The 19,746-nt window shown below is 48.6% G+C and overlaps 2 protein-coding genes across 2 annotated transcripts; both read right to left on the bottom strand.

Annotated features, from left to right (window-relative positions):
* Nucleotides 1–238: 238 nt before the first annotated feature.
* On the bottom strand, nt 239–3,953 carry LOC119052745 (leukocyte immunoglobulin-like receptor subfamily A member 5). The gene is made up of 6 exons (XM_053656685.1): nt 3,898–3,953; nt 3,698–3,733; nt 3,265–3,540; nt 2,817–3,119; nt 2,473–2,523; nt 239–633 (listed from the first exon to the last, which is right to left on the bottom strand). The coding sequence occupies exons 1-6, from the start codon at nt 3,926–3,928 to the stop codon at nt 524–526; spliced, it is 807 nt and encodes a 268-aa protein (XP_053512660.1). The 5' UTR covers nt 3,929–3,953; the 3' UTR covers nt 239–523.
* Nucleotides 3,954–8,777: 4,824 nt separating this feature from the next.
* Nucleotides 8,778–19,542, bottom strand: LOC119052744 (putative killer cell immunoglobulin-like receptor-like protein KIR3DX1). Its single transcript, XM_053656679.1, has 9 exons — nt 19,486–19,542; nt 19,307–19,342; nt 18,021–18,296; nt 16,921–17,217; nt 12,980–13,276; nt 12,307–12,357; nt 9,876–9,998; nt 9,384–9,436; nt 8,778–9,271 (listed from the first exon to the last, which is right to left on the bottom strand). The coding sequence occupies exons 1-9, from the start codon at nt 19,517–19,519 to the stop codon at nt 9,098–9,100; spliced, it is 1,341 nt and encodes a 446-aa protein (XP_053512654.1). The 5' UTR covers nt 19,520–19,542; the 3' UTR covers nt 8,778–9,097.
* Between the last annotated feature and the right edge of the window lie 204 nt (nt 19,543–19,746).

The raw sequence follows: 19,746 nt of genomic DNA, 5'->3' as shown, positions 1-19,746 counted from the left end.
ATGATGAGGCTGGAGAGGGGGCTGGTGTCAGTTTGTGTTCATCTTTCCAGGGTCACATCTAATTTTTCCCATTTATTTAATGACGGATTCCAGGTTAACTCCTGTGAACTGAGGAGATTAGGACTCAATAATGTCCATCAGGTCATGTAGTGATTGGAAAGGTCATTTTATTATATGAAACTGGAAGAGAGCATAAGGTTTTAGATGTGTGGACCCCAATGGGCATGTGGGAAGGACCCTCATGGCACAAGGGTGAGAGCAGGGTGGGGTTGTTACAGGGAGTCAGCAAAGAGAATGGGAGAGAAAAGACATTTAATGGAGGAAGAGTCCTACACAGGGAGCACTCAGACACTCCCTGCACCCAAAGCTTATTCTCTCCCCTGGACACCTCAGCAGTTTCCCAACCTGTGGTCCAGACTGTCCTTCACCACCTCCTGGGTCATCAGATGGGCTCCACGGCTCCCCCCACTCTGAACAGTGCCCTGTCCCCTCTGTGTTCACATCTCAGTTTTATAATGGGTCCTCACTCACTGTTTAAAGCCTGAAACAGCAGCACCTTGAACCCGATGAGGATCAGTCCAGCCAAGCCCAACCTGATGAGATTCTCCATTGTGTAGTCCTGGGGGTCGGAGGCTAGGAATTGTGGGTAAAGAGGTGACAGAAACCAGGGCAGGCCAAAGTTACCCCAGGATCCTGGATGTCCACCCAGCACACCTGCCTCCCTCTGGCAGCACCTGACCCTCTGCACCCAGCTCCACAACTGAGGGTTTTCCCACTCCCCACCCCTAGGCTAATAGTGTTGGCTGCCCCTGAAGATCATTAAATGAGGGTGTGAGTGAGGACCTGGGGAGACACAAGCCTTCCTCCTGGGGTCTGTGCTCCCTGATGCCCCACTTCTCAGACTGTAAGTTTCACGTGGTGGTGTCATAAGCCCTGACTGTACTCTGCCAGGTTTCTGTCTACTCCTTGGATCATCTCAACCCCTTGTGGTTCCTGAACCTGCACATATTCACTTTGGATCAGAGTTTACTGTGCCCCACACCTCAGGATTAGTAATAAATGGTCACAATAAGGCAGTTCTGTGTTCTGGGTTCCATCTGAGAGGCAGACCCCAGAAGCTCATTCCCCTACAGCTGAGAGATCCACTAACTCAACAGCTGATGAACCAGGGTCAATGGATTAGGGATTGGTGTGAGGGACTCCTGAATTACCTCCTCTATGGAGCCCCTTAAATCCCCCCATTTATTACTGTTTCAGACTCTGAGGAGACAGAGACTTGAGCTGTGTGAGCTCAGAGAGGACAAGGTTGAGGTCCCCTCATCTGAGACCAGGGCTCCAGGGTTTTCCACAGTGATGGGGAGGTGTGGTGTGAGTTGTATCACCTGTAGGTCTCCCCATGGGCTGAGGTCACAGGACGCATAAATAATCAGCAGAAGAGAGAATGGCTGACCCCTTCATGGACAAAGGAAAGTGTCCTTTGGTCTCTGTCACTGACACATCAGGGTCACCTTCTCTCTTAAGGCTACTGTGGGGCCCCGTTGGACTGAGAGAAAGGGTCTGTCATGGAGCCTTCCTAGAGGGAGGGGGTTGGGCTGAGCTGGGGTTCTGTCTTCCTCAGCTCTGTGAGACCCCTTCTGTCACCTAATGTCAATGCAGGCCTGTGGGCAAGAGGTGACCAGGGATGAACCCTGACATTCAGAAAAGAGAAGGGACCACCAGCCCTTCAGCCGGAGCAGCTGAGCCGGGACCTGAACCAGGTCTCACTCTAGCCCTGGTTCCCTCCTCTGAGTGAGCACCTGAACTGAAGAAAAGTGCCCGAAACTCCAGAAATTGTCTGCTTATCACTCCCCGTGCACTGTCACTGTCACTGCTAAAAGGGGACAGTCTCCATAATAACACATCCTGGCAGGCTTCTCTCTGACGCCTCTCCTACCAGGAGGTCAGAGTCAGAGCTGAAAGGAAATCTAAGCTCCGGGCCACGATTCTCTCCTTTTACACTTGGAGACACTGAGGCACAGAGAAGGGAAGGGCGTGTTTAAGTCAGGTGCCTCCAGAGGTGCCTGAACTTGCACAGGAATCAGCCCCCAGCCCCCACAGACACACCCTCCACCTCCCCACAGAGACCCTCACATACTGCTCTGTGGGTCTGACTCTGAGTTGGGGAAGGGCTGATCCTCAGAGCCTTCTGGAAATTCAGGATGGGGGTGAGGGCCAGGGGCTGCCTTCTTCCCACTTGATTCAGCTTTTCCTTCCCCAGCCTGAAACCCAACATGTCCCTCTGCCATGCCCACCCCCTCTGTCACCTGTCAGCCTCAGAGTCCTGGGGACCCTGTGGTTCTGGAAACTCTGCCTGACTCCCTGGGACACAAGTCCATCCCTGAGTGCTTGGGGAACATTAGAACACCTGATGGACCCTCAGAACTTCCTGGGGCTACTCTGTGCTCCTTCTGAGCAGAGTTCTCAGGGCCTCACCATCTCTGGAGATGGGTCTTGTGGGTCGGGGTAGAGAGCCTCCAATGGGTTCTGGAAATGAGGACATAAGGAGATGAGGGTCTGGGACCAAACCTGGAGTCAGCTTATCACCCAGACTTTTCTCCTATGTCTACTCTGTGGCCCCCAAGACACTCCCCAGCTCACCTACCACCTTCCTGATGCAGGTGAGGGGGATGGGTTGGCAGGACCAGGGGAGTCTATGTGGGCAGATCTTTGCTAGGTGACCACCACTCAGAGTCTCTCCTCATCCAACTTCAGATGTCTCTTGGGGACAGAATTCTGAGCTGACTGTCCTCAGAGAGGATGGGGTCAGGGGCCCTCACCTGAGATGTGAAGCTCCAGGGGGTCACTGGGGTCAGACCACTCCTGGGGATGATTTCTAAAATATCCATAGCATCTGAATGTCCACTTGTGGCTGGGGTTCACGGGGCCCACAGTGAACAGGGCCTGGAACTGCCCACTGAGGTTTGATTGTGCATCCAGCATCCAGGATATCTTGTCTTCTCCTTCCTTAGTCAGAGTGAATCTGTCAAATACCTTCTGTGAGCCACACTGGAGGGTCACGTTCCCTCCTGAGGTCACAGAAGGGCTGGGCAGGGCTGAGAGCCTGGGTTTGCTATAGAATCCTAGGAGAGAAGGAGGCAGTGTGTGAAATGGGGCTCACACCTCCCCCACCTCCCCCAGGGCTGAGCTGTAAGGGGGAGACACTCTGTGAGCATCCTCCTTTTTGAGGGCAGATCCTGGGGCTGGGACCCCTGAGTGTCCTCTCACCTGTCACCACCAGCTCCAGGGGGTCACTGTCCTCTGAGCAGCCTACAGAGCTGAGGTATTTACAATAATATTTCCCTGCATAGACGTCTTTCATGAAAAACTTGGCCTTGTCCCTGGGCTCCGGCAGTTTCTGTGTGTCCAAAGGTGTATTCATTTCTTCATCATACAGAGAGTACTCCTGGGCCTCCAGGGTCCCCTGACACCAGATAGTCACAGGGCTCCCATGAGGGATCACAGGTCCTGGCTCAGCCCAGATGGTGGGTCTGGGGAGGGTCCCTGGAAAGAATCAGAAGCTGCATTAGACAGCCCTTCCCCACTCCCTCATTTCCCAGCTCAGCCCATGTCCCCCCTCTTTTATCCCAAAACCTCTTGCTCTATCCTGAGCCCCAGGGGTGAAGTATGTGGTAGGACAGGGAGGTTGGGGAGGACTCACCATTCTGCTCACAGGTTTTCTGGCCCAGACTCAGCCCTGAAAGAGAGTCCTTGTCAAATTTGCACCCGGATGTCTGAGCTGATTTCCTTAACTCGGGGCCTCATCTGCTTCAACTGCCTGAGCCTGAGGGTCCCCATGAACAAGCATGTGCAGCTGCCTCATCCCCTCCTGCTGCCTCATCCCCATGCCTCACAACTGACCAAGGCAGAGAAGAGCAGGGAGGATGGACATGGTGCCGTCTGCTCTGGGGGCTCCTGCTCTGCAGGTGGACGAGGCCCTGGGCCTGGAGGACAGAGATGCACAGGATGTGGTGAGTCAGGGGCTGCTGCCACCCTTCTGGGTTCCCACCCCTGTGGACCCACAGCAAGGGGATGGCCCCGCCCTGGGCCTGGCTCTGGGTGTTTCCATGACGAGGGCTCTGGTGGACACGAGGCACTCAGGGGACTCTCAGCTTAGATCTGGGGTCTCTTCTCACTGCCAGGACCCTGTGCCTGGTCTGTGCTCCTGTCAGAGAGGGTGGGACCCAGACTGTGGTCCTCAGCCCACCCTCTAAAAGCTGACTCTGAATAGAACTCGCTACTGATTTTCTCAACCACCCTGAAACAGCATTTACTTTTCGTCTCTGACTTGTCCACAGACAATTATTTACTAATCAGCTAGTGCTGCTGAGTACTTGTGTCAGAACCAGAAATACATCTGTAATCCAGGAGACTGGCTTTCTGTACCTTGAGAACTGTCTTTAGCAGAAAATGAGCATCCTAATTTAAAAGTGAAAATGACTTTTCCTTATAAGGGAAAAATGAGAAAAATGTGAGAATACCTGGGACCATAAGTAGACTGTGAGGGAATAGCCGTGTTTCTTTAATCCTCATAATAGATTATGTTTGTTGATTTTATAGAGTGAGGAAGGGAGAGACAGATAGACAGACATTGATGAGAGAGAGAAACATTGATTAATCCTGCCCCTGTATATGTCCTGATTGGGGATCAAACTCACAACCTTTTGGTGTATAGGACAACACTCCAAGCAAGTAAGCCACCTGGGCCAGGGCTGAGGGAAGGGCTGTTAGATGAGGTGGAACCCCAGGAGGTGGGAGTGAGAATACTCTGCAGAGAAAAGAATATCATAGGAAACTCTAGAGACAGAGACTGTCTGACAGCAGAAAGGGAGGGTGAGGTAGAGGTTGTTCATGGTCTTGGTTTCCCCACCCAAAGATGTTGGATTAAGTGTGTGAGGCCGAGGAATATGTAGGAATGAACTGTTACAGTCACACTGGGTTATGAATCTCATATGTGCTGTGTGTCACAGAGGAACTAGAACAGTTCAATGTGTGTAAGTGATGTGTAATGTGAACAGTAATTGAACTTCAGCCCTGTGTGTCCAACACTATTAGATGAAAGGCTTCCATGGATTCACCACACAATTCATGCATATATTTTAGCTCTTAGGACACATGCAGAGCAGAGAAATGAGGAGAAGAAATCTCAGTGTTGCTTCTAATCCTGTGCTTTTAGCTGGGGGCTGGGGAAGGAATTCTCTAGCTCTATAGAACTCTAAGCAAGAAGCTATGGAGACCAGATATGGTCAATAGGAGATGGTGTGAGTGTGTGTCTGTGTGTGCAAGTGTATATGTCTGTGAGTGTACATGTGTGAGTTGGTGTCAGTGATATACATGTGTGTGAGTTTGTGCATGTGTGAGTGTGACCGTATGTTCACAGAGTAACTGCACCTGTCTGGTTGAGGGCAGCGGCAGTGAGAGCTGAAGATGGAGGGTCACAGTTGGATGGATGATCATGAACAGCTGTGAGTTCAGAAGAAAGGGTCTAAATTTACCCTAAAACAGTGAGGACCATGGAAGAGTTTTGAGCAGAAATGGACAGATTCTGAAAAGGAGGTGGAGAGACTAGTGAGGAGGGTGAACTGCAGAACCCAGGCAGGTGGTGGATGTGACCGCTGCAGGGGGATGAGAAGGGTAACCTTCCCTTCCTTCCTCATTGACTGCAGACCCCAAGGAACCCTCATGACACAGAGACAGGAGGAGGGGCAGGGATAAACCTGTGGTCTGTGCAAATACTCTGCCTCTGCTGGAAATCTCAGTGCTCCCTCCTGGCCCTGGAATGCAGGGGCTGCATCTTACACTATTTCCACTTGACTGTTTCTGTAAGACGTGAGCTCTTTTTCTCTCCCTCTCCTTGGGGTCAATTATTTGAGTCATTTGTGCTTCTGCAAAGCACCTTTGATGCTGGAGGTCACTCTCCTCTTCAAACTCTGTAGAATCTTCAATATTCAGACAAGATGATATTCATGAATGTTTTTGTTAGAAGGCACCACACACACACACACACACACACACACACACTTAAAATATCAGTTGTTGCAATACCACATCCTGAATGGCTGAAGGACCCTTGAGCATGCTGCTTCCTCTGTTGCTCTCACTTCCCTCATGCGTAGCCCGGTGATACCAACCCCACCCCTGCAAGTGAAGTCAGAATTTACCCTATTTGAGATATGGGGGAAAAGAAACCAGACATGGACTTAGGTGGAGATGTTGGAGGTTTGAGAAACTGAAAAGCAGAGATGCCTTGTCCAGTGAAGGAAGACTAAAACCCAGACCACAGTGCAGGGTCACGTGACCACAACAGAGACCCTCACAGTGCAGTGGTGCTGGGCCAGCTGGGGGGGCAGTCTGGGGAATACAACTGACTTCATACCTGCCTCACTCCATTAACCTTTCTTCTTTACCTCCAACCCTGCCGTGGTGAGCTGTACTTACGTCTAAAATGTATATATTGCTCATTAAATACTCTTGAAAACTTACTGAAGCTAGTATCTTCCAACATGTTTGCAGCCTGCCGGACACCTGCCCAGGGGCCAGATATCAAGGAGGTAAGAGGAGGGAAGACATGGCTTTGTGAGGGGCATCCCACCCATCCAGGACCAGCCTGTTCTTTAAAGGAATGAAGCTGCAGGGGTTTCCTGTACTGGATCCGGGGGGAGGTGGAACCAAGGTACTCCATGTTTTTACCCCAGTAACACTGTGTTTTCAAGGCATTGAATGGAGTTCATTCCCAGTCCCCCACCCACTGCAGCCCTGGATGTCAGGATCTGGGTGAGAGAAGGGGGTGACGGTGTCTCACAGCAATATCCGTTTCCCAGGCTTGATGTCCTAAAGCATCGGGGTCTCCCTAACCACGTGGTCCCCTGGACAGAGAGTCCTGCTTTCCCACAGTCGTTTGCCTGGTTGTCTTTGGACTCACACACTGATTCCACACATACCCATGCTCACAAACACAGACAGAAACCCAGACATACTCACCCAACCCCCAAGCCTGCACCCATGTCCAGGAAACAGCACATTCACCTTTTCCATGGTATGAACGTTAGAATAACAACAGTGGGGTTTGCGGACAGTTGTCTCTGTGGGCTTTCCTGTGTGAGCATGCAGAGAGCAAACCGCGGTGACCTTATAAGGGACGCTGCCATTTTTGAAAAAGTCACTCGTCATTTACAAGGTATTGGAGTGCGCACTGTCAGGGACAATAAGTTTCCATAACTGCCTGTGATGATGAAATTACTCAAGTCCCAGAATTGTGTGCACTTTCCTCAAGTTTCATACAACACAGAGTCGAGCAGGGCTTGTCACCCAAGCTGGGGTGGGTTTTCAGGTCATGGGATGCTTGGTCCTAAGCTCAGAGCTCTGGTCAGCCCCCAGGACAAGCACTGTTGTTCCTGGACAGGATGCACTCGGTGAGTTTCTTCAAATGCTCTTTTACAGCAAAGGATGGGAAAATATGTTAAGATTACCAACATCTTCCAAAAACAGTTACAGGTCCCAAATGTTTTCTAGAAAATATGCTAATAAACCAACAAAAAAGTAAAATGGGGTCAAAGTAAAAATAGCATCATGACTTACAAGAGATGAGTGAAGGGATAAGTAAGACTCTGTCTCCGGGCAGCTGGTAACAAACTTGCGCTTGTCAGCATGGTCCGCTCCCCAGGGACCATTTTAAAGGGTTTTCTTTCTACAGACTTTTAGGGCATCTGGTAACTCCGCTTTGGGCTGGAACATTCTGGAGGCACCATGGTCATGATGACCTTTGTTCTACAAAGAGATGACCTTTGTTCTCCCATGATGACCTTTGTTCTCCCAGAGACCCCTGAGTGGACCCACCACAAGGGTTCACAAGCAGAGCTGTGCCAGGATCACAGCATCCAGGAGAGTTGTCCTGCTGCTGCTTCATGCTCCTTCTGGTCCAGCGTGATGGAGCGTGGAGAGCCAGCAATTAGAAATCAGTCTGTTGGGCATGTGAGCATGGTGGCACGAAGCTTCTGGGGACAAGAGTAACTGAGACCATGAGATAGTGACCCTGGAGTGAAAGTGACATCTACACTGAAATGCTCAAGAAATCTAGGAATGTGTCTGTTGGAGGAATATAGCACATTCTAACCCCAAGAGCTGAGCGGGAGTTTTATTGCATGTGGTAGTTTGTGGGTTGTTTCTGTAAATGCTGCTTCAATTAGAAAGTAAAGGAAAAAAGGGTAAGAAGGAGAGGTCAACAGAAGCCAATGTTCCCAGGTGCACTGTCTACTAAGAACAGATGTTTGGTTGTTCTCTGAAAGACAGTGGTTAACAAAAAAGAAAATGCACAAGCAGCAGGTGGTAGTATCAGAATTCGGATAAAACTATATATGACAGAAATTTTTGTGAATTTAAGACGTGATAAGACATTCCAAGAACCCTGGCTGGTATGGCTCAGTGGATTGAGTGCTGGCCATGAACCAAAGGGTCTTCGGTTCAATTCCCAGTCAGGACACATGCCTGAGTTGTGGGCCAGGTCCCTAGTAGGTCACACGCAAGAGGCAACCACACATTGATGTTTCTCTTCCTCTCTCTTTTCTCCTCCCTAAAAATAAATATAAAATCTTTAAAAAATAAAGTAAAACATGTTAAAATAATTTAATTAACTCTAATTTCAATGGAAGTAGCCATAGATTTCTTGTGTCTACAATCCTGGACACCACAGATGGAATCTACTTCATCTCTGTAGAATTTTATTGAAGAATCAGACAAAGTAACTGGCGGAGTACATACATCAGGCTCTGTAGAGTTTGGTTTAGTAGAATTTCAGAAAAATGTAGGGTGGTAGTGATCAGATTCACAGGATGTACAGGTGAGTGCATAATGTCTCTGGATGTGGTTGGGTAGTTTCCACAGTCCTACAACTGCTGAGCCATTATGAAGAGGTTGTGTGATTCTGAAGATGCTCCTTCAAGCCCAAAGTTCTTCTGCTGTTATGTGGAGGTGTCAGGCTGGGTTTGAGAAGAAGGAAGAGTGTTCCTGGGGGGTCTCCTCCTAGAAAGAGACCCCGGTCCTTGCCTGGCAACACTGTATGTGCTCAGAGCCCAGGGCCAGGCCTGGCCTCAGCATGGGCCTGGTTTACCCTGAATTCCATGTAGACACTGGGCTCATTGGAAACATCCTTAGTACTCAGGGAAGACGGCGTGAGTCCTCTCTGTTGGAGATCCAGTTGGGCATATATCACACTGTGTGTGTCTTCTGCTGCTGGGTCCTAAGAGGAGAAAGGTAAGAACAATGGGCCAAGGCTTAATGGTTGCAGGCAGGATTATGGGATGTGTGGAGGAGTGGAAGATGTGGTCAGAGTTTGGGCAGGGAGAACTCACCTCGCCATTCATCATCTGGTCTTCCTTGGGCTCTGGTTCTCTCAAGGCAGCACCTGTGAGTGGAAGAGTGCATCAGAACTCTTGGGAGGGTGATGCCTGATCCTCACCACAGGTTAGGACACAAAAGCCAAAAATAAGGAGCGGTGTGCTTAGCATGTCTACCCAACTAATTCCAGAATTGTCCCATCAACACAACCGGGCACAGTTTGACTGTCCCCAGGTCCTGTCCTAACCCATCACCCCCACCTTACACACTGTCTTGTAGACCATCCTCAAGAGAGTGGAATCCTCATTGCTGTGGTAGATGTTGGGGAAGGGTGATTGTTGATTTAAAGAAAAAAGTGGGGACCCCTTGGTCCTTCTGGAAAACATCAAGGATCTCAACAACAAAAACCACAGTTCAACCCACAGGAAGTGAACATGCATCTCTGTGCTCCAGTCACATCCTCCACCCCACTCAGGTGACACTCTATTCTCTTCCTTCAGACTTACGTTTTTTGATGAAACACCAGTAATACAGGAGAGCAGCGAGGGAAACACCAATGAGGAGGAAGGCTACGGAGAGTCCAATGAGAATGTACAGCTTGCTGGAGTTTTCTTGAGGAGGCGATGCCTCTGTCAATAAGCATAGGATAGCCCTAACCAGTGTAGTTCAGTGGGTTGGGCATCATCATGCAAAGCAAAAGGCTACTGGTTCAATTCCTGATCAGGACAAATGCCTGTGTTGTGGATTTGGTCCCTGGTCAGGGTACATGTGAGAGTCAACTGATCAATGTTTCTCTCTTCACTGATGTTTGCCTCCTTCTTTCTTCCTCCCTCCCCCTTGTCTCTAAAAATACATAAATAAACTCTTTAAAAATTACCAAATGGATAACGAGGTGGGGAGAAATGGGGAAGGGTTTTCAGAAATGTGTATAAAGGACATATAGGAAAAACCAAAGAGGGGTAGGGTCAAGGGTGGGAAGTGGGGATGGCTGAGGTGGTGGGGAGTGATAGGGGGAAAACTGACACAACTGTAGTTGGTCAACAATAAAACAACTATAAATATTTAAAAAATAAAATAAAATTTAAACTAAACCAAATGATAGCAACTCCATTTACTGGTTTCTTGTTTGTGCCAATGCACACTGGATTCCTAACCTCCCTAACCCTGACCAATCACTTTCTTTATGTTCCAACATGTATAAAAAACCCAGGAGAAGTGATAACAGTGGTCCAAAGCAAAGAGTACCCCATATTTTAGACAAGCAGAGATCTGAACCCAGGTCTACCAGGCTCTAACATGCTTTTGATTGTTGACCCTCAATTGGACATTATTCTTATGCATGAAAGGAATCCCCTCGCATCACCATAGCTGACCCCACTTCTCTCGGATTCCTCCTTGCCCCACTCCAGCTGCATATTCTGAGACCTGAGAAGGTGGGGCCTGAGGTGGAAGAGGGTCCTGACTTTATTCCAGGGTCCACATGTGGAACTTGCTCTGAAGAATCTTGATCACTCTCCCCAAAATAATTAACACTGGGGTTGGTGGAGCTAATCATGATATGAAGAAGTGAGCCCAAAAGGGATACATCATGGTGTGGAGCAGCTTTTCTGTGACCTTCTAGGGCCAAAGGACTGTCACATTTATGAGTTCATCTTGTCCTCACTGGCATTATAAGCCTAATGTTCCAGCTGAGAAAATTTACTCCCTACAACTAGAACAGCTATCAGCGGAGCCCCCGAATCTGACTCCTCCCTTTCATCTCTGAAGGATGCTAGGCTCCCCGCCCAGCTGTTCCTTTCTCTGACAGCCCAGGTGGGAGTTTCCACCCAGTGATGCAGAGAAGAATAAATATGACCAAGTTGCCCCAGCTGAGAAATATGAGACCTATGTTCTGCAAGGTCTTTCCTGGTGAGCTACTTCTGAGTCCGTCTGGAATCCTCCTCCTCAAGTCCTTCCCCAGTACCTTCATGGCTAAGCTGACGAGAGTTTTCCCCACCAGAACTGGCCAAGCCTCTCACCACCCTCATGGCTTCAACTCACATTCCTCCGAATCAATTATATTCATGCTTGCAATTTGTCTCTTCTAAAAAAATATCGTGCGTGCCATGACACTTTTTTGATACACGCATTTGAATGTCTTCCGGTTTCAGAGAGAGAAACATCCATGTTCCTTTATTGCTTATCAACCTTTCCCAAATCTGCTCCTAGTTATCCCATCTCCACTCTACCTCTGTGCTGGTGTTCTGAACATCCCAACCTCATTGCCATGTTGGTTTCATGACATTTACTGTCCCATGGGTTGGGAATATCCTTCTGCCAAGCTTTCACTGTCATTAGGTGGCCTCTGAAGATGCCACTGTCAAAAGGGTCTTCCTTGCCACTCACTCGAACTTGTCCAATTCTGCTTTCTCTATCCCATGGCTTAGCTCAATGTACTTGAATGACTGAATCAAATAATTGTCATTCATTTATTCATCACATTATTTCTCCTTCTCCCACACACATAGGCCACCTGATGACAGACAGTGAAACCCTCAGTATGATCTGCATGAACACACTTTAGCTGTGGAGTACTGAATTCACAGATTCCTAACAGATGGACAGTAAGTATTGAAGGCATTCATTTAAATGCCTTCATTTAAGGGTAAAAAATGACCTTTTTACCCTTGATCATGCCTATCTCCACTCAACTTTATGGTGGGAGTATGGACATCATCGCTGAGCATGGGGTCACAGTCACTGTTACCCCTTAGTCCCAGTTGAGAAGCATGACCGGCTAAATGCCTTTTCTGTTTCCTGTGCTGACCACCATCACGAATGTCGATGAACAAATTGGGAATTTCACTAGGTCAAGGCCAAGGTCAGAGAGACAACACTTACACAGGAGACTTTGCCTTCCAGGGACCATGGACCAAATTAAGAGGCCCCCTTACTCACCTTTTCTCATCCTTGACTCTGTGGGTGAGAGGAAAGTACTTGTAGAAGATCCTAGGAAAAGGGTCAAAGAAGTATCATCAGGTGTACTCCTTACCCCACTAAAGTCGCACCATTTTTTCCTAGGAAGAGTGGCTCCCTGCCCACCCTTTACTCTGCCCTCCCCCTAAAGACACATGTGGCCTTCTGGTCCTTCCACATGAGTACTTTGAGCAGTGACCACCTGAGAGGTGACAGTGGAAAGGGGCAAAGTAAGATAAGCCTGATGACCAACAGACAGCTGTGGTCAGGAGACATGTCATCTTGGGTGATATATATCTATGCCCCTCAATGGGGAAATCACTTGTATGACAGAAGGTGCTTCTGGGAAACAAGGGTGAGAGGCTGATGCAACCTCTGTGCTCCCCAAATTGCATCCAGCCCCTTCCACTCCCAGGTATACCCTGACCCCTTTCTTCATCTGCCTCGATACATAGGACCCCATGTGGGCATTTATATAGGAGGTGAAGAAAGGTCTGAAGGGCTCTACCCTGCGTCCGCTCTTTTCCTCCCTGTATTTCTCAGTGCTTCTTTTTCTCCAGAGTCCCTAGGATGCCCGTCACCAGCAGGGCAACCTTCAGATGTAGCTCTATGATTCAGTGTCTACTAAGACAGGAACAGGTAGGAGATTCCTCACCTGTGATGGCAAGGCACAGTGGGTCACTTGGGTGTGACCATACATGAGAGTGATTGAAAGAGCTGTAGCATCTGTAGGTCCCTCTGTGAGCTGAGGTCACAGGGCCCAGAGGGAAGTCTGCCTGGAACACACCATGGTGACTCTGTCCTCCAGCAAGCCAGCACCCATGGGCCTCACCCTCCCTGCATAGGTGGTACAGGTCATTTCGACTCTCAGAGTGGCAGAACAAGGTCACATTATCCCCCAACATCACCGTGGGGCCTGGCTGGGCTGAGAGAGTGGGTTTCTTCTGCATTCCTAGAAGAAACAGACCTTGATCTTAGCCCACAACTTACACTGTCCTTGGGAGAGAAGGAAGAATTCTCTCTTCCCGCCCTGGAGTGTCCACTCTGTGTGTCTTCTAGTGTCTCTCAGTCTCACTTTGATTCCTGCAGTGCTGACTGCTGTGCGCATGTGTGTTGGACTCTGTCTTTCCCTGAACCTATGATGTTTTCTGCATGTACCTCTGCGCTTAATATTCCTCACAGCCATGAGACATGGGATTGTCTTGAATAGTGGAACTGAGCACAGTTCATGGATTCCCCAGAACATGGGTTGAGTTTAGGTTTCCTCATCTGAAATGAAGAGATGATGGAGTGAAGAGTGTCAGAATCTTCCCAGGACCTGTGAGCACCTCATTCTGCAGGGACAGGCCAGCGTGGTCCTGCACCCAGGTGTTGGGAGTGATCACTCCTCTCTCTTTGTGCAAAAGGACCTGTTAAATCACGTAATTGAGTGACTTCTCTGGGTCCTAGTCTCTAATCAGATCTTTCACAGAGCTGGCTGAGGGGTGTCTGGTGTGTTACTGTGTTCTCGCTGCAGAAGAAAGGTGTTGCAGTATCAAAATGGGAACTCTCTGTTTCTGAGCTGGGGAAATAGCCCTCATCCCTATGTTCATGGGTCTTCTGGTTCAACTTTCTCATTCTCTGTCTGTCTGTCTGTCAGTGCCATCAATGTAAGAAACGTCCAAACCTGTAGAGAAACCTGTGACTCTACTGGAGACAAACAGGTGACAATTGGCAGGAAACAAAACCTCAACATGTTGAGAAAATGCTACAAAGAATGACGGTTTGCACCTTACTTTATAAATTACAGTGAAAAATAGAAACAAATAGGTCACAAATAAATAGAAAACAAAATCCATTGGTGATAGCTTAGAGAGATGGGAGGAAGTGAGTGAGAACCTCTGGGATTATATAAAAAATAAAACGATAGACACATCTTTCACATAGATGGGTACAAGTAGTTAACAGTCAACAATTAACATGATAACAGTAACAATGAGGGATTTTGAGGTCTCCCTCTGATGCAGTGCCAGTGCTTAGAGGGGTCTAGAAAAGAGATATTTGACATTTTGGACTTCTGGCCAAGATGGAGTAGTAGGTAGACACATTGTGCCTCCTTGCACAACCAAAATAAGGACAATAAAAATTTAGAAACAAACACACAAAAACAACCAGTACTGACAGAAAATTGAACTGTACGGGAGTTCGAAAACCAAGGAGTTAAAATAGACACATTCATCCTGACCAGTAGGAGGGGCGGAGTCAGAGTTGGGTGTCTGGGCAGAGAAGGGTCGTGGCAAAAAAAAGTGGTGGCTGGTGGACCCTGGGTGGGCAAGGCAGCAGATGGTGGGCCCCAGCTGTGCAGGTGTCAACTGGCAGACCCTGGGCACAGGCTGGCAGAGGGCAGACCCAGTGAGTCAGCAGATTGTGGAGGGGCGTGGTGCACAAGGCGGCTGGCTGACTGGGAGGTCCCACATTCACACGCAAATAAACCAGGCAAAACTGGGGAGCAAGACAGACCACACAAGTGGCTCCAGTGCAGGGAAATAAAGCCTCAAATCACTGATTGAAAACACCTGTGGGGCTTGAGGTGCTGGAAGAGACTCCCAGTCTCACAGGAGAGTTTGTTGGAGAGACCCACAGGGTCCTAGAACATACACAAATTTACCCACACAGGAATCAGCACCAGAAGAACCCAATTTGCTTGGGGAAAGTGGCAGATGGGACTGAAATCCAACAGAGAGCAAAGCAAGCTCCATTGTCCCCTCTCTGACCCCTGCCCCACATACGGCATCACAGCCCAGCAATATGGGTTACTCCTCCTGGGTGAAAGCTCCATCCCTCACTATGTAATAAGTGTGTCAAGACAAAAAAATGTGCAAATGGAAATACAGATTAAAGCCCTAGAACAAATACAACTAAGCAATGAAGAGATAGCCAACCTACCAGATGCACAGTTCAAAGCACTGGTGATCAGGATGCTCACAGAACTGGTCAAATTTGGTCACAAATTAATTGAAAAAATGAAGGCTACACTAAGTGAAATTAAGAAAAATGTATGGGGAACCAATAGTGATGGGAAGAAAACTGGGACTCAAATCAATGGAGTAGACCAGAACGAAAAAAGAAACAACCAAACAGAAAAGAATAAAGAAACAAGAATTCAAAAAAATGAGGAGAGGCTTAGGAACTTCCAGGACATCTTTAAATGTCCCAACATCAGAACTATGAGGATACAAGAAGGGGAAGAGGAAGACCAACAAGTGGGAAACTTATTTGAACAAATAATGGAGAACTTCTCCAATCTGGCAAAAGAAATAGACTTCCAGGAAGTCCAGGAAGCTCAGAGAGTCCCAAAGAAGGTGGACCCAAGGCGAAACACACTAAGACACATCATAATTACATTACTCAAGATTAAAATGAGGGAGAGAATTCTAGAAGCAGCAAGAGAGAAGGGGACAGTCACATACAAAGGAATTCATATAAGACTGTCAGCTGATTTCTCATAAGGGACCTTGCAGGCAAGAAGGGGATGGAAAGAAGTATTCCAAGTCATGAAAGCAATCTTGGACCTATACAAAGATTGCTGTATCCATCAAAACTTTCATTTAGAATGGGAGGGCAGATAAAGTGCTTCGCAGATAAGGTCAAGTTAAAGGGGTTCATCATTACCAAGCCCTTATTATATGGAATGTTAAAGGGACTTATCTAAGTAGAAGAAGATAAAAAACATGTCTAGTAAAATGACAGCAAACTCACAATTATCAACAACCATGCCTAAAACAAAAATGAAAACAAAAACAAACTGAGCAAACAACTAGAACAGGAACAGAACCACAGAAATGTAGATCACATGGAGGGTTAGCAACAGGGGAGTGGGAAGGGGAGAGAGGGGGAAAAGGTACAGAGAATAAGTAGCATAGATGGTAGGTAGAAAATAGTCAGGGAGAGGCAAGAATAGCATGGGAAATGTAGAAGCTAAAGAACTTGTGACACATGGACATGAACTAAAGGGGGGTAATGCGGGTGGGAGAGGGTGTGCAGGGTGGAGGGGAGTGAAGGGGGGGAATGGGACAACTGTAATAGCATAATCAATAAAATATATTAAAAAATAAAAAATAAAAGCAGGAAAATAAAAAGAAATTTGATATTTTAAAGGTATGTTATCAGATGCAAAAAGAGAACAGACTGGCTCAGTTGAAGTAAAGATTGGCCTTTTTTTAGGGAGAAACACAAGCCTAGGACACGACTATCCATCATGATCTGCTTCTAGTTAGGTAGTTTTTAATTTCAGACCATCCCATGTGGGTAATTGAGGTCTCTGAGTTTGTAAGGTGCCACATGGGCCTTCCCTGAGCTTGTCAAGTTTAATATGTGGCCCCCTTTCTACCTCAGTGTGTCAATTGTTTTCTCTTTGGATTACAGCACTGTTTTTATCCATTCTCCATTTTATCTTCTTTTCCTTTGACACTCTGCCACACAAGCTTTCTCTCCTGAGTTTTGCACTCTCTGTATATCTGCCTTTCTCTCCCTGTACTCATGTTGTACTCAACACCACATCACCCCTTGAAGCTTCCAGAACACAAAGAGAATTAGGGTTGGTGTGGCCACACTCACCTGTGATCATGACCTCCAGGGGGTCACTGGGGGCTGACCACTCATAGGAGGAGTGACTAGAGCCATAGCATCTGTAGGTCCCTGTATGTGCAGGTGTCATGGGGCCCATGGAGAAGTGACCTTGTCTGTTCCTGGCACAGAGCTTCTCCACAACCTGCCAGGAATGCCATGTATCCTTCTCATTGCACAGGATAAACTGGTCAAACACGAGTTCTGAGTGACAGTGCAGGGTCACAGCCTCTCCTGCGTTCACAAGAGAGCTTGGCTGGGCTGAGAGGGATGGTTTTTTTAACACACCTAGGAAGGAAGAGAGTAGGTTCTGTGTGTTGCCTCCCTCACCTCTTCTCCTGATATTCCAGGAGTGGATTTCTTCCTCCCTCAGCCCAGCAATATCTCCTTTTCTTCCTAAGTCTTTGTGCTGCATTTCCCCTGAGCATTCTGGTCCATCCCCTGGCTCATGACGTTCACAGCCTGGATCTCACAGGCTCCCCTCCACCTGCTTTTCTGTTTCTCTTGACTAAAAGCCCCAACCTCTCAGGGCTGGTTCAAAGCTGCATGGTTGTGCGACCCCTGCTCTGCATGTGTGGGGTGCGGGTGACCATGCAGAATGTGTTTCCTGACTCCCTGCACACGTCTCCTAGAGCAAAAAAGACAGCAGTCAGGAGACTAGGGAAGAACGTGGAGACCAAAGGGGCATTTCCCAATCCATTCCCTAGCCCAGTGCCTCTGGAGACCACTCCCAAGGTGACCTTGGCTAATCTGAGACTCTGGCTCCTCCACGACAGGGTTTCAACCCCCCTGGAGGGTCTCTGGGGCTGGGATCAGGTGACATGACCCCTGCTGGGTCTTCCCTGCCTGTCCTAGGCAGCAGCATCCTGCTCTTGCTAATCCCTGAGTTGACTCTCCTGCTTGTTGGTGCTTCGTCCTTTCCCTGGGCTCCCCATTCCCTATATTACACACCCTGTTTCGGCATTCTCAGAGCAGGCTCTCCTTCTCCCAGTCAGGTTCGTCCTGACTGGGAACTCAGCAATAACTCTCCGCTCCATGGGAATCTGACTGACTGTGCAGCGTGGTCATGGGCTGGGCCGGATGCTACCTACCTGTGACCACGATGTCCAGGGTGTCGCTGAATGCTGACCAATTAGATGTGCGGCTGTGGCGTCCAAAACATCTGTAGGATCCTGCATGCTCTATGGTCACAGGGCTCATGGTGAAGGTGGTGATGTGATCTCTCCGGGGCTCAGGGGAGGTCCCCTTTATTTTTGTTAGTTTGACTGAGGAAAACGGAGGATGGTAATGGCACTGAAGAGTCACTCTCCCTCCTAGGGGAACCACAGGGCTTGGCCAGGCTGACAGGGAGGGCTTGTCATGCCCACCTAGAAGAGAGGGATCACTGCCTTAGAGCTCAGAATGGGGAGCTGCCCCTCTTCTTACCCTTTCATGGGGCTTTTCCTCCTTTTCATTCTCCCAAGGCTTCCTCCCAAACTGAGTCTCCTAATGCCCAGATTGGCCTGGTGGGAAATCAGGGACACAATCTAACCCCACATAGACCTGTAGGTCTCCCCACAACAAGAATTATTCTTAGAGTTTTTATAACATGTTTGTACAAGTTAACTTAAAACACAAGTGGCCCTGGCTGGTGTGGCTCAGTGGATTGAGTGTGGGCTGTGAACCAAAGGGTCACCAGTTTGATTCCAAGTCAGGGCACATGCCTGTGTTGTGTGGGCCAGGTCCCCGATAGGGGCCACATGAGAGTCAACTACGCATTGATGTTTCTGTGTCTCCCTTTCTCCCTCCCTTCCCCTGTCTAAAAATAAATAAATAAAATCTTTAAAAAGACACAATTTGAATAAAAGAAATAAACACAAGAGAAAGGAGCAAGTTCTACTTGGTGAAAATAAGGTGAAACAGAACCTTGATCTTTTATTAAGTTCTCCCCCATCAGAGTTGCCCCAAGGGCCAGGAGGCCCTGCCAGAGGTCTGAGGCAGGTCCCGTGGAGGCCCTGCAGTTCCTATGGTCAACAGCAGGCTAGAGAAGGCATGGGACCCCTGGTCCTAAGAGAGTTGTATGAGGACAGGCATCTCATTCCCTGATTATGGAGATGCCAGCCATCTGCCTCAGACCACAGCTTTGGAAATCCACAGCCTCTTTCATGTGAACACAGACCCGAGCTTCGTAGCCTCAGGCAGAGACTAGGATGGTTCTCCCGGCAGAAATAAGACCCTGGGATCACACAGGGCTTGCCGCTCTCCTCGTGGTTCCAGAAGTCTCACCACCTGCCCTCCAGTGTCATCCACAGAAGCCCCAACTCCTCTCTCCCCCAAATCCCTGCTGACACCCAGAGAGTTTGCTGTACACTGTACTGAGGGGATGAAGAGGGCTCACCTGCAAGTGTCCAGATCTTCTGGCCCAGACAGAACCCTGGAAGGAAACCACAGGAGAGGTGACTGATTCCCAGTGGATCCCGTGCTCGCATGCACCCCATTCATGAAATTGGTTCCTGTACCACGTGGAAGCCCAGATTTCCTCCATGACCCACCCCTCCCTTCCTTTCTGGAACTCACCAAGACCCAGGAGGCTGAGGAATCTGGGGAACATGCTGCTGCTGCTGTTGAGCAGGAGACAGGAGTTAAGCAAAGCAGACAAAGTCACAGGATGTGGTGAGCAGGTCCCCACATCCCAGTTTGTACTGTCCACAAGGTGCGCGTCACTCAGGAAGCTGACCAGCATCTTTTCACCATGAGAACAGCAGGTGCTGAGGGTCTGACTCAAACCACATCACAAAACACCCTCAATGACTAAAGTATCATGTTTGTTTGCCCAGA

The sequence above is a fragment of the Artibeus jamaicensis genome, unplaced genomic scaffold (genome assembly GCF_021234435.1).
Source record: "Artibeus jamaicensis isolate MK-2021 breed Jamaican fruit bat unplaced genomic scaffold, CSHL_Jam_final scaffold_2693, whole genome shotgun sequence".
Taxonomy (NCBI): Eukaryota; Metazoa; Chordata; class Mammalia; order Chiroptera; family Phyllostomidae; genus Artibeus; species Artibeus jamaicensis.
The sequence above is the reverse complement of the archived record's forward strand: the minus strand, read 5'-3'. Positions and strand labels throughout refer to the sequence as shown.

Excerpts from the sequence above, each read along its gene's own strand:
- LOC119052745 (XM_053656685.1), bottom strand. The coding sequence starts at position 3,928 with ATGTCCATCCTCCCTGCTCTTCTCTGCCTTG. Across the intron at positions 3,734-3,897 it reads CCCTGCTCTTCTCTGCCTTG|GGCTGAGTCTGGGCCAGAAA; the intron begins GTCAGTTGTGAG and ends ACTCTCTTTCAG. Across the intron at positions 3,541-3,697 it reads GAAAACCTGTGAGCAGAATG|GGACCCTCCCCAGACCCACC; the intron begins GTGAGTCCTCCC and ends GATTCTTTCCAG.
- LOC119052744 (XM_053656679.1), bottom strand. The coding sequence starts at position 19,519 with ATGTTCCCCAGATTCCTCAGCCTCCTGGGTCTTG. Across the intron at positions 19,343-19,485 it reads CCTCAGCCTCCTGGGTCTTG|GGTTCTGTCTGGGCCAGAAG; the intron begins GTGAGTTCCAGA and ends GTTTCCTTCCAG. Across the intron at positions 12,358-12,979 it reads ACTGTGCCTTGCCATCACAG|GATCTTCTACAAGTACTTTC; the intron begins GTGAGGAATCTC and ends CCCTTTTCCTAG.